Below are 14,419 nucleotides of genomic sequence, written 5' to 3'. Positions count from 1 at the left end.
TTCACAAAGCTAACTTTTTCTTATACAAGCTGGACCAAAGAACTTGATTTACTTACATTTTAAAACTTCCATATCAATTTTAATTACAATTAGACAACTCCTTGACCCGATCCAAACTAATTTTTGATAAATTTTTTTCAACTTTTAGGGGTCAAACTTGCGGCGAGATAAATTTCTAGATGGCCAATGTGATGATGCCAAGAGTAGCGTTGACATGGACACTGCCAAAGAATAGACAAAATATTATTTATTTTTTATTGTCAAGGCAGTCCCCCAATAACTTCTCTAGTCATGTGTACCAATTCGATTCGTTAAATTGAGCAATTCAATTCGTTTTACGTGCTCTTGTAACTGTATCACCTTTCACAAAATGAAAAATGCAACAAGAAAAAAAACACCACGCGAAACATAAAAATTGTCCCTTTTTTGTTTTTCGGGGATATTTTCGCAAGTCAGAAAAACACCAGTGACTACTGTGATGCGTTCTGCAATTGTATGTGTACTGCCCCGTCAAATTGAACCAGAAATAGAACACCAAGAACACCTCGTCCTCCACCGAGTAATAGGAAAATTGAAGGCGGAGAAAACAAACACTTGCCATCAAGATAACCCTTAAGTGACTGTGGTATAATAGTACATTTTTAGTTTAAGTTTATTATTTGGTGTTGCTAATTTGGTTCATTTTCTGTTTAACTTAATTTAGTTAATTTATCTACATTTAATTTTGTTCATTCATTTAACTTAATTTTGAAGATCAAATTTTAAGATTTCATACTTGTAAATTTTGTTTACATCCTGCGTATGATCTTTTGTCTGATCACGTTGTCTGATGATGATAAGTTGCCGCATTTAGTATTGTTAACGTATGAACAATTTGTTAAGCAGTTTCTGCTAATTTGTCTAATTTCATTCTTCTCAATTTCATAATTCAAAATAGTTGACTCTCTCTCTCTTAACTAGATTTCGATTCGCCAAAGTCTAAATTCAGACGTATCAAAAGTTTGGTATCCTTCGCTAAGCGAAATACACTACAAATAATTGAACGCGATTTCGCTCCGCCAAATCAGCCTAAAATTTGTAACGCAAATAGTCAATATTCAAACAACAAAATAAAGCCTTAAATCGCTCCGCCAATTCACTCTTAAATTGGCCGAAGTAAAGAACACTAATTGGCACTACGAAACAATTCAAATCTACAGTTTGTAAACCTGTACGACATGGCGCAGTCAACTCGAGAATCAAGAAAAACACCGCTGTCGATAGAGCCATTTTGCGAACGACCAACCTCAGACCCACCAATTAGATGGGAGAAATGGAGAATTCAACTAAAACTAGCGATTCTCGCTCGCGAGAATATAACTATAGACACATTGCTACAACCCAAACCATCGACAGTTCGTCTGCCATTGGAACCGAAGTACGAGATGCCGATTGACAACACAACCGAGGAAGCAGAGAGAGAGCGTAGAATAAGAAACAACCAGCTGAAGTTGCAATGGGAACTAAAGTGTCAAAAGATATCCGAAGCGGGAATACTATGCGGAGAGCGTCCATGGAATTTGTGTGATCGGAAATGCGTGTCTCTCTTGTACCTAAGTATTGGTACTGAAGGAGACGACTACTAACACAAAAATTCCCGCACGACAACATTTACGATTTGACTACCCTCAAACTGTGGGAAATGATGGAGATTGCCATTATCCGCCCAAGAAACATCACATTCGATCGATTTGTGTTCTTCTCTCGGAAGCAAAAGAAGGGCGAAACTGTAGAGCAATTCTACAGCATCTTGAAAGAACTGGCTGAAAATTGCGACTTTGAAAACCGTGAAGAAGCCATCATCAGGGACATTTTCATCACTAACATGCTAGATGATGACATTCAGCGGGAACTTCTAAGGGACACAGTTGAACCAGAGAGGGCACTCAGTATTGCAGTCAACATGGAAATGGGTAATCGGAATCAGCAAAGAATTTCATCTAATAACGGAGCAACTGGCAGTACGGTAAACGCAGTGCAACAATTCAATCGATTTCGCGGCGCGGGAGTACGGGGACCTCAATCAAGCAGACCAGTCACAAACCGTGCATCTGTTGGACAATGCCGTGGTTGTGGTCAAGTCTGGACACCTACACATCGTCAGGTTTGCCCCGCACTGGGTAAGAAATGTAACCACTGTGGTTTGCAAAACCACTTCGCTAAAGTTTGTCGTCGAAGACTTAATACTACAAGAAACACTCAACAAACTAATCGCATTAACAATGTAGATACGGCAGAAACATCTAATCAAAATTCTAGCCAGGAAAGTCTAAACGTCAATTATATCAACTATAATGAGCAAATCAATTCAGACTATGATTCTTCGGATGATAATTACGTTGCCACTGTTGAAAATACGAGTTCCCCAAATTTGACACTGAAAAATTTGTCATTAACAATCGGAAACACAAACTGTGATTTACTTCTAGACTCTGGTAGTGGTTGTACCATTATTAATATGTCGCTCGCAAGAGAAATATTGATCAATTGTGCTCAATCACAATGGTCGGAGAAAAGACCATTGGAATTGATGTCATTTTCTAATGATATCGTCCAACCTCTTGGCACTTTAAAAACGCCGGTGAAATGCAATGATTGGAGCATACAGAAGGCAAAAATAACAGTTGTATCCGATGGATTTCGACCAATATTAGGACGGGACCTTTTTGACCAGTTAGGCATCACAATTTCTCAGAAGCCTTGCCCGCAATTTGAAGTTAATAATATAGATCCACCTTGTGCAATCGAGAAATCTATGGCAAAGGAATTTCCTGATTTGATCTCCCGAATTGGAAAATCAAAAAATCACACGGTCAATTCAAAATTTAACAAAAATTATCGAGTAATACATCAAAAAGGACGAAAAGTACCCATTCATCTCCAACCGAAAGTGAAAATTGAATTAGAAAAACTGCTAAACGAAGGACATATCGAAAAGTTAAATAACTGTTCTGATCAATTTTTCATATCTCCGATTGTCATTACGGTAAAAAAGGACAATTCAATCAAAATAGCACTTGATTCAAAAATCCTAAACAAAGCTATTCATAAAAACAAGTATCAAATGCCTAATATAGATTCGCTCATTCACACAATTTCGCAGACACTGTCAACGGCGCCGCAGGAGACCGCTTATTTTACAACTCTTGATTTGCAATACGCATATAGTCAACTAAATCTACACAGTGATACGGCCCGCCATTGTAACTTTAACATAGTCAGTGGTGATATGACTGGCACATATCGATTTAAAACTGGATTTTACGGCCTAACGGACATGCCAGCTGAGTTCCAAAAAGCTATTGATTGTACTCTTGCCGGTTTGGAAAATACTTTCTGTTTCCTAGATGATATTTTGATCGTTAGTAGAGGTGGAATCGAAAAACATCTCCACTTTGTACGAAAATGTTTAATGAAACTGGATCAGGAAAACTTACGCATAAATCTTGCAAAATGCCAATTCGTAAAAGAGACGATTGAATGGCTCGGTCATAACATTACACAATCAGGTGTAACCCCACTTTCAAGTAAAACAGATGCAATTGGAAAATTATCGGCACCTACTAATCTTAAAAAACTTCGCTCTTTTATGGGTTCTGTACACCATCTTGGAAAATTTATTCCGAATTTGTCACAATTATGTTACCCTCTACGACCATTGCTTAAGAAAAATTCGAAATTTCTCTGGACGGAAGAGCACGATAAACAGTTTTCCTTAATAAAAGAACAAATTACGGAAACCACTGAAAATAAACATTTCAACCCAGAATTAGAAACACAAATTAAATGTGACGCCTCGCGTAAAGGATTGGGATGTGCATTGGAACAACGAACACCTAATGGGTGGCATACTGTAGCATTCGCGTCGCGATTTTTGAACTCTGTTGAAGACAGATATAATATAAACGAACTAGAACTCCTGGGTGTTGTTTGGTCAGTGGAACATTTTAAGTATTATTTATACGGCAAACCCTTTACTGTGATAACTGATCATAGAGCACTTCTCTCTATTATGAGAGAAAATAGATCTAACAAATCATATAATAGTAGACTGACACGTTGGGTAGATCGTTTACTACCATTTGATTTCTCGATTGATCACCTTCCGGGCACAAAAATGGGATTAGTGGATTATATATCTCGCCACCCGCATCAACAAGCTGCTAATATATCCACATACGACGAGCAATTTATTGTAGCTAAATTGGATGTAATTAAACGTAGTGCGAAACGCTTCTTATTAAATGCCGAAAATTACGTCGATTTCGCAGCGCGAAATCAATCTACAAATTGCGTCGTAAATAATCCAAATTCCACTAATAATTTATGTAGTGATTTCGCACCGCGAAATCCAGAACATTCTACAAGCACGCAAATTGACGGCTCAATTAGCGAATTAACGATAAATAATTTAAATTCCATCCCCAAAATCGAAACAACTAACATTCCTCACTCGCTTTTTGCCTTAAACCGACCCACCGAACAGTCACTCTCTAATTTAAATCACTTTGAACGAATCGCAACAAAATTCAAGAACGTCTACATGATGTCTCAATCACCTTCTGATGATGAAACGCTGATGACTGTTAAACAATCGACCCCATCGAGAGTCAGATTTGCAGAGGCGGGACCTTCTACTGTACAAGCGGCACCCGTGACCCCCATTACACCTACTACAGATACAACAGCTACTTCACCGTCAGTAGACGATTTGTACCTGGATTCATTCAACTTCGCGCTCTCCAAGATCTTCTCAAGCTCTCTCATGGCCAGCCTGACAACCAAGGACGCGATCTTGATAGAGATTCGCGACTGCATTTTGACGGACAATGAAGATAGATGTAGACAGATATCACCCTACATTCATTCTTTCTGGAAGGACTTACATGTGAAGAATGGGTGTGTCTGCATAGACGACAGAATTGCTCTTCCCCATGCAATCAAGGATGCGTATGTAGACGCAATCCACGCAACTCATCCTGGCACATGGGGAATGACGGATATGGCAACACACGCGTGGTGGCCATATATGCACAGGGATATTGCAACCAAAACAGCAAAGTGCAACCCCTGTGTCAAGATTGGTAAAAATTTAAAACCTATTATACCAGCAAAAAAATGGGCACCATTTAAGTTATGTAAAGTTCCTAATGAAGAGATTCAAATTGATTTTGGTGGACCAATCTATAATTAAAAAAAATCAAGAGATTTATTTTCTTGCATGTATTGATCGATTTTCGAAATTCCCAACAGCAGAAGTATTTGATAGAGCTAATGCAGATAATATTTTAAAGTTTCTTCAAGAACATGTTTTGCTACACGGTATACCCCGCGCGATTAGATTGGATCAGGCTAGATGTCAAACGGGGCATCGAATTAAAACATTTTGTAATCAAAATAACATACAGCTAATCTAGGCGCCAATACACGACCACAGAGCTATTGGTTTGGTTGAAAGACTCATTCAAACAATCAAGAATCGCTTAGCCTGTATTAAAACGGCGGCGCAAAATCAATTTAATATGAAAGCATCAATAAATTCAATAATTTATCAGTTACGAATATGTCGTCAAAAGACTATTGGAATATCACCTTTTGAGGCACATTTTGGCAGAAAAGCGAATACACCATTAAGCAATATAACGACTAATCCCGATTCAAAAAGTTTAACTTACAAAAATATTCTTAACAAATATTTAGATTTGGAGACTGTCAGATGGGACCAGCTCATCACAGACGAAAATTGGAACAATGATGAGCGAAGCGACATAGAAATGGAGGTAAACAAGGACAAACTGGGCAAAGAGGCAATGAAAAGACAAAAGGATGACCCAAACAAAGAATCGAGATTAATTTCTCATCCAGATGTTGGCCAACCGATACCAAGAACAGAATCGTCACTGGAGGTCAAATTGGCTAAAAAGAGACCACGAACAAAACGATCCAAGAAAAGTCTCGACGGTCTTTATGACGTTCTCGCACCAGGATCGTCAGTAATTAAAACGAACGAAAACACCTCAGTAATCAAAGAACCGGGCAAGAGAGAGGTAACAATTAAGAATTCCGATCTCGCAAAGTTCGGCACAAAGGCGGAACGAAACACAGATCTGCAAATTTACGCAAACAGACGCCCAAAACTCCCCACGGGAAAAACAACGGAGGAACTCATACACCACCATGCAAAGGAATCAAGGAAAAATTAGAAGGTGGAAAGAAAATGAAACACAGAAAAGTAGCAGATGACGTCAGCACAGTGTCGTCTATTCACTCCAATGTTACACGCACCCTCCGAGTAAGAATGCCGACTAAGCCAAAGAAACAACAGACAACGTTGCCGCCAAATCAAACCACAGCGTCAAATAACGATCTCGCGGTGCCAATGGAATTACCGACTTCAAGTATCGTTATCGCGGAGCCACCAAGCAGACCAAAGAGAAAAGCAGCTTCGAAAGCATCCGCCGCGCTACTTCCCTCAACGAGAAAACGCTCTGCCATATCGACCACAGAATCGGACGAATCTGTGACTCCAATTCAATCATGCCCTCCCCCAACACCAAGTACTGCAGCAATTGGAAAACAGAAAAGACGGCAAAACCTTAAAAAACAACAAATCGAAAACAAGTCTATAATCTTCGCAATACAAACTGCTGCAGCACAGTCCAATCAAGAAGAGTCAAACTTCACAGTCGGCCCATGCTTTCCAACAACCTCTTATCCAACTCAATTCTACGTCTCTCCCAATTACGAGGAACCAGAGTTGTCTATGACAGTTGGCGAAGCAGAAAGATATTATGAAAGTGAAAGCGATTAATGAGTAAAACTGGGCATTCAAAACTCTGATTAAAACATTACAGTATTAATTATTTTAACAAGTAGATATTGACTATTAATTTTCTGATAAATAACATGTTATTTATTTTCGCCAAGGGGGAAATGTGGTATAATAGTACATTTTTAGTTTAAGTTTATTATTTGGTGTTGCTAATTTGGTTTATTTTCTGTTTAACTTAATTTAGTTCATTTATCTACATTTAATTTTGTTCATTCATTTAACTTAATTTTGAAGATCAAATTTTAAGATTTCATACTTGTAAATTTTGTTTACATCCTTCGTATGATCTTTTGTCTGATCACGTTGTCTGATGATGATAAGTTGCCGCATTTAGTATTGTTAACGTATGAACAATTTGTTAAGCAGTTTCTGTTAATTTGTCTAATTTCATTCTTCTCAATTTCATAATTCAAAATAGTTGACTCTCTCTCTCTCTTAACTAGATTTCGATTCGCCAAAGTCTAAATTCAGACGTATCAAAAGTTTGGTATCCTTCGCTAAGCGAAATACACTACAAATAATTGAACGCAATTTCGCTCCGCCAAATCAGCCTAAAATTTGTAACTCAAATAGTCATTATTCAAACAACAAACTAAAGCCTTAAATTGCTCCGCCAATTCACTCTTAAATTGGCCGAAGTAAAGAACACTAATTGGCACTACGAAAAAATTCAAATCTACAGTTTGTAAACCTGTACGACAGTGACAACCAAAAATCTGGTGGAAAATTTTGCGGGTTTGATCTTAGAGTTCCAGTAGAACTCCAATGATATGCCAGCCAAATGCAAATTAGCCATACAAACACATGAAATGATTGAAAAACTTTTCACGCGATACAGATCACGTTCTTAAAGACATTACAGAGCAAATTATAATCAGACTGCCAGCTGAAAAAAACGATGGAAGGTCTTCGGAAATTGCTTTCCACCAAAAATCACAGCACTGAAAAGCAACAAAGACGAATGACCCAAAGCAAAATAACTCAAAAACAAAAAAAACTGCTACAACTGCTTAGCACTAAATACGGCCAGACACATTACATAAAAACAATAAATGATAAACAATCAACAGGTTGGAGTAAAACGAAATGGACGAAAGACGTCGACTCCAAATACAAGAGATTCAAAATTGTAACATGGTGAAACAACAAGAAACGGAATTATCGAAAGTTTTTTTTGAAAAAAAAATAGCTTCCAACTTTCCCAATTCCATGACGATCAAACCGACAACCTGACAGTGATCACCGAAGAAAAACCGAGGGTTTGCAATTTTTAACGACAAATCAAGCCGAAAATTAGAAATTGCCGAAAGTAAAAGCTTTATTTCCGCCACAAAACATTTGGAAAAGTGCATCATATATCAAAATACCCCCCGATACTCGGAACAGACAATATGAACACACTCAATATATAGGTCATTCATATTAACCCACAAAAATAAATCGATTACGGTTAATCAGGAAACGGAGAAATAGATGAACTGAGACTCATTCAATGTAAAATTTTGGGTAGTTCGAATACACCTAAAACATTACTGAAAATGAATTAGGCAATTTAGTGATAAAATGAAAATTGATCCGAGGAAAAAAAGTATGCGACGAGCATTCCATTAATCCCTTGTTCATCACACACAAAAATAAGGAAATCAGCAGTAACAGTGGTAGTCGCAACTGAACGGATCGATATCATCATAACGAAAAAGACCCCAGCATAGACGACTTATTAATATTAATCTCGGTAAAAAAATATCCGAATAGAAAGAATTAGATTTCTCAATGTCATCCAGAAAACTTAAAAGTGTCATTGGACAAATAGTGCTACATCCGAAAACCTCTAAAAATTGCGTTTTTACGATGATTGAGGCCAAAATTTTTTGACATTGCAGGTACGGACGTTACTGGAAGTTACTGGACAAAATACTGACCATTTCATGTTAAAATGTAGCTAAAATGTTTTACGGACCAGTGGACAAATCGGTTTTGATCCAGGAATAAATTCCCGTAACCCTCAACCTACAAACAACTGCATGGCAATTTGACATTCTAACAGCAAATCGAGGAAACAAATACCAACATTTACATTTAAGATGCGGAAACAACTGATGAACAAATTACGAAAAACAGGATATAGATCGTCAGCTGAAAAAAAAACGAAACTGTTCAAATCTAGCGGCGAATGGCTTGGCTACTGTATAGATGGAAAAACGTCGGATCCGATAGCAAAAAATACACGCTCTTCTCGAATTGAAACCCCCAGAAAAACTGAAAGATGTAGGGTCCTTTTTGGGACCAGTACATTAGTCGAAAGTCCTAAGTCAAAGTCCGATTCATGATCCAAGTCTATACTAGAGTTGTCCACTGCCTTTGGCTTCTCCGTAGAATCATTTGAAGCACTTTATATCAAGAAAACATTTACTGAATAGAAAGTTGAACAAGGCGACTCGTTAATATGCGTTCGCACATGATGTTCCGACCCGAGCTCATCTACATTTTTGACTTAATTGTCAACCAAATGAGGAAATAAAAAAAAAGATGTTTGAGTTTAAAAAATCGTTACACAACCTATCTACTAATTGAATTACATAATGCCATGCTTTATTAAAGCGCCAATTAGATCTGACATTAAAAAGACTACGAGACAAAAAAAAAACAACCAAAAAATTAGCAAAAACAAAAATTTCACGGCAAAAACTGAATATGTAAATTTGGAAGCACATAGTAACAACGTCAAAATGCAGTCAGATAAAACCTTAACTACTCAAAATTATTTTCCTCTAACTATACAGCGGATGGAAAGATTTCTTAATGAGACTATGTTAAAAGTCAATAAAGAGAATGATCAATAAGACGAAATTCAAAAATTAATCAACTTTTTTTAAACCAAGAAATTTTAAAAGTCCTAAAAATCATTAACTTTTAACTAAGTAATCCTTGATAATTAACTGAAAAGTTCTTACAAAACAATAGGTTTTGTCTTTGGGTAGACTAAGCTTTAGAAACGAACTAAAGAAAAACTTTAAAAATTGCAAACGGTTTGCGAAAACACAAACTTTTGCTACCATAAAATCATTAGCTATTATCTCAAAATTATGTTTTTTTAATTCATTTCCTGTTTTGTACTAATTCAGTTGCAGGAAACATACTGAGATATTATTAAGTAAACGATTGGGATCTGTTACTACGCTATTGTTCTGAAAGAAGAGAAAAAGAAACGCAAAAAATGACCACTCAAAGAACGTTTACAAAAAGGCATATTGTCCAACAAACAAAGCATCGGTGACAAATAATATCAGTAGATATGTTATTTTTTGAAATATAAAAAATTGGATGTGACCTCTCATTATTGATGAAAATAAGTTACAATTTGACGAAAAGAACAACAAAAACTGAAAAGTTTGAAAATTATTTGAAAATGTGTATATTAAACTTTGAGACTAAAGGCTATAAACTGACTAACTGCTTCGGGTAACATCGTTAACTCAGTCCTCAGTTACAAGATTAAGAGATTTGACGGCAATTTACGGCTACCTAAAGAACAAAAATAGGCAAAAACAGCAGTATCGAGAAAAAATTGAGCGAGAAAAGTGTCGAAGGCATTAATAAAAAAACTTTCCACTACAAACTTTTTTATGTTCAATTAATTTTTTAACAGCAATGTATTCTTTTTTTTTGATCCATATAATTTTAAAAACCAAATATGAACAAATATTTTAGAACCACGAAATGGTTGAGAAAAATCGTAGTATCAACGCCATTAAATTCATTAGCTCTAAACGGAATCCATTAAATACGCTAAAGTATGCTTCCATGGGACAACAAGTTTGTTTGCCGTTCATATGTTGTTAATTGGACCTTACAACAAGTTATTGACGATGAAAACAACAACAACAACAAAGACAGGCGACAACCAAAAATTCAGTAGAAAAGTGCCAGAAGAAAGTGTCGAAGCAATTTAAATCATAACTTCTTCTCTGAAAACTTTATATGTGAACCGTTGAACGTCTTCTCTAAAACAATGAAAACTGTCAGTTATAGGATAATGTGATAAGATTTCAAAGGGATCCGCAAATAAAAGAAAAAGTACCCGAAAATTAAAAAAAAATTATATGAAAACTAGTGGCAATGAAAATTTAAAACTAATAGGGAGAAAAAAAACCGCTAACCAGATTATTTTTGGCTGCACTAAAAATAAAAAAGGATCCTGAAAGTACCAGGACTGACTGACAGTTCACAAAAAAAGAGATTAGGATTTCAAAAAATCACTTTTAAAGTCTTAACAGCCATTAAACTCAAAAGCTTTCAACGGAGATCAATAATTGCGCTCAAAAACAAAACCGTGGCAGGAACAATGTTTTTTTCATGCATAGAGAAAATCAATAACATATCACAATAAGTCTTAAGACTCTGAAAACAACAACAAAAACAGGCGAAAACCAAAATTCAGTAGAAAAGTGAGATAAGAAAATGTCGAAGCCATTTAATCCACTTTATCTGTCATCCGCTGACTGTTTTCTTTAAGCCAATGGGATTAGAATAAAATTTAGATAATGTGTATTAAAATTGGTTTATAAGATAAGAATTCAAAAGTAACCAATAAAACGAAGTTATCCAAAGTTTTTTTTTTAAAATGTTGAATTCTTTTGACATTTAAATCAAATAATCAATAGTTGAAGATAAAACCGCTAACGAGATTTATTTTAGTTGCAGTAGAAAGCAGTTGGGTTCTGTCAATTCTAAGACTGACTAACAGTTCACGAAAACTAAGATTTGTTAGTGTTCAAAAAAAATTCGAAAAACTATTTTTAAATTCTTAACAGCCATTAAGTTCAAATAAAATCAACAGGAGAAAATAAATACGCTCATATGTATTTAAATACAAATATGGAGATGTTTGTCATAAATAGGTGATAAATAAGACACCACAACAAGTCTTACGACTATGAAAACAACAACAAAATCAGGCAAAAACCAAAAAGTCAGTAGAAAAGTGCGAGAAGAAAAGGTCGAAGCCATTTGAAACCATATGCTTTTCTCTAAAAACTTTATCTCTGATCCACTGAACGTATTCATTAAGCCAAAAGGAGCTGTCAATTTTAGGATAATGTGAGAAGATTTCAATAGTAACCAATAATACGGAGAAATCCAAAGAAATTTTTATAACTTTTTGAAATCTTGTGTCATTGAAGTCATATTACTAAAAACTAAAAGATAAAACCCCCAAGCAGATCAAATTTGGTTTCAGTAGAACTGAAGAGGGTGCTGTCAGCACAGAGACTGAATTAAAGTTCACTTTAATAAGTTTATGATTGGTTAATGTTCAAAAAAGTTCGAAAAATTTTCTGTAAAGTCTTAACAGTCATTAGCTGTCCACTCAAAGCACTAGAGATTTTGACTTAAATCTCATTACGGAACATATTGCAGAGTTAGTCAATGATTCTATGCCATAAGACACCAAAAAATTAGTAAAACCCCAAAAAGAAATTAACAATTTCATTTAAAATCATGAAAACTCACGAGTCGAAGAAAAAAAATATGAGCAATTCCTCGAAAACAATTTTTTTTGTTCAATGGGCTTCATTTGACTGTAAAGAAATTTTGTCATTAATGGAATCTTGATATAAAAAGTGACTTGTCTCTAGTTGACCTAAAAAAGCAGAAAAAAAGTAGACAGTTTTTGTAAAAAAGAGCTCTCAAAAAAATTTCGATTTTTTTTGATATTGAAGCCTATGAGTCCAGAACTAGTCTTTTTTATCGCCTTTAGTCTATCAGGAACACAAAATTGGTTCATTTTTTGGCAGGAAATTTAAGTTTGAAATAATGTTTTTATAGAAAATGTCTTAAACTTGAAGAAAAATCACACTAAAAGTGATCAAATGTCACGTGTTCACACAAAACTTCAATCCTCGATAACTCCTCGAAAAAAACGAAAATCAAAATTCTTTTTATTTTTTAATTCTATGCTGGACCAGCTTTGTAATGATACCACTCACATTTCTCTGCGATGAATATATCGATCGGCCAAAATTGACTGAACAAAAAAAACCCATTTGAGTATATAGTTCCTCCCCCCCCCCCCCCCACAAGTGGGGTCGGAACAATAAAACTAAATTGGTCTTCCGATTGTTGACAAATCATAGTGTAAATAGCCTCTCTCCCCCACCCCAATAGCCGCAAATGAAGTACGAAGGGGCTATAATTGAAAAACTCCTTTTCTCGCCTGAAAAGTTAATTATTCACGAATAATACCGCACGATAACCGCGTTTAATATCAACCCGATACTGGGCCCAATTATTATATCCCAAATATTATACGCTGAGATAATAGTAGTCGTAACAGGTTTGTCGAGTCCCCTCAGCCCTCACTTCAGCCAAACTGCTCTCAGAAGCAAACATCCCACCACACCCGCTCCCTGGTGACAGGCTCCGGTTTTGATCTTAATTAGTCCAGTTTTGATAATAATGTGTGTCTGTGGTCTGTGATTTTGCGGGAGGGGGAGTAATAAAAATAGTGTAATAATTCAACATTTTTTTTGCAAAATCTAGTAATTTTTTTTGTAGTTTTTTTTCCAAATTAATGCAGTAATTTGCAAATGATCACTTTTGCATAAACTGCTTACAAAAAGTAGCAAAACACCCCCTCACCGTTACATTTATTTGTAATTATGGGACCATTAATTTGAGTGAGTAAACATTCTTTTCCTGCAATGTGAATCTTCTTGTTCACACATTTCTCTAATTACTGTAACTACTGTTATTCACAGGGGCAAAGAAACAGAGAATTAAAAAAATTCGGATCTATTCTGTTTCGCGCCTCCCCCCCCCCCCCCCCCAGCTTAGTGAGCATAAATTTTTTATGACCCCCAGGCGCACGTGCTATTTTCTTACTTAGTAACGTGCTATATAACAACATATACTTTGTAACTGGGGGGTCATAAAAAACACTGGGGGCCGAAACAGAAAAGATCCAAAATTTCATATGTACCTCGCCAACAACATGGCCATATCTATAGCCTCTGCTCCCGAATTGAGGAAGTACGCGACATTGAGGGGATCTGGAAACTTAGAGGTCAACTTCTGTGCGTAGGTGACAATCTGAGGCTGTGTGTAGATAGATGTGGTGTGCCACAAGGTTTCTACTTGGTCTTTCGCCACTTTCACCAGTCTCGGGTGACAGTGTCCGACTAAACGCAAGAGATTTTTTTTTGGATTCCGATACACAACAGGGTTTGCACAATTTACCCAGGTTTAGGTCCTCGCTTACGACGCAGACCAATTTTGAACGCACAGGGGGGGGGGGGGGTGCGGGAGGTGCAATCAAAAATACACAGGCGAGGATTTTCTTAACGAGTAGAATAAACGCACCAAGTACTTACTTTTTTGGTCTGCCTGGGCCTTTTCATAACTTGAACGAGCCGAAGTCTGGATCATATCGCATTTTGGTCTAGACGACCTGACTTCGGCTCTTCATAAGGACCAGATTTCGGATATTCATCAGGATTTTCGAACGAGTACATGAAGGCACCGAAAATTTGTGGGAATCACAGTCTGTAT

The 14,419-nt window shown here is 36.3% G+C and overlaps 1 protein-coding gene across 1 annotated transcript in view; it reads right to left on the bottom strand.

Moving 5' to 3' along the window:
• The window catches only part of LOC142342060 (alanine--glyoxylate aminotransferase 2, mitochondrial-like), a 57,903-nt gene that overhangs the window by 17,522 nt on the left and 25,962 nt on the right, over nucleotides 1-14,419 (bottom strand). Inside the window, exon 3 of the mRNA XM_075393241.1 lies at nucleotides 13,851-14,049. Coding sequence (XP_075249356.1) covers nucleotides 13,851-14,049 — 199 coding nt within the window. The remainder of the gene's footprint in view (nucleotides 1-13,850; nucleotides 14,050-14,419) is intronic.

This window comes from Convolutriloba macropyga, chromosome 7 (assembly GCF_964194025.1).
Source record: "Convolutriloba macropyga chromosome 7, txConMacr16.3, whole genome shotgun sequence".
In the NCBI taxonomy this organism is placed as follows: Eukaryota; Metazoa; Xenacoelomorpha; order Acoela; family Convolutidae; genus Convolutriloba; species Convolutriloba macropyga.
The sequence above is the reverse complement of the archived record's forward strand: the minus strand, read 5'-3'. Positions and strand labels throughout refer to the sequence as shown.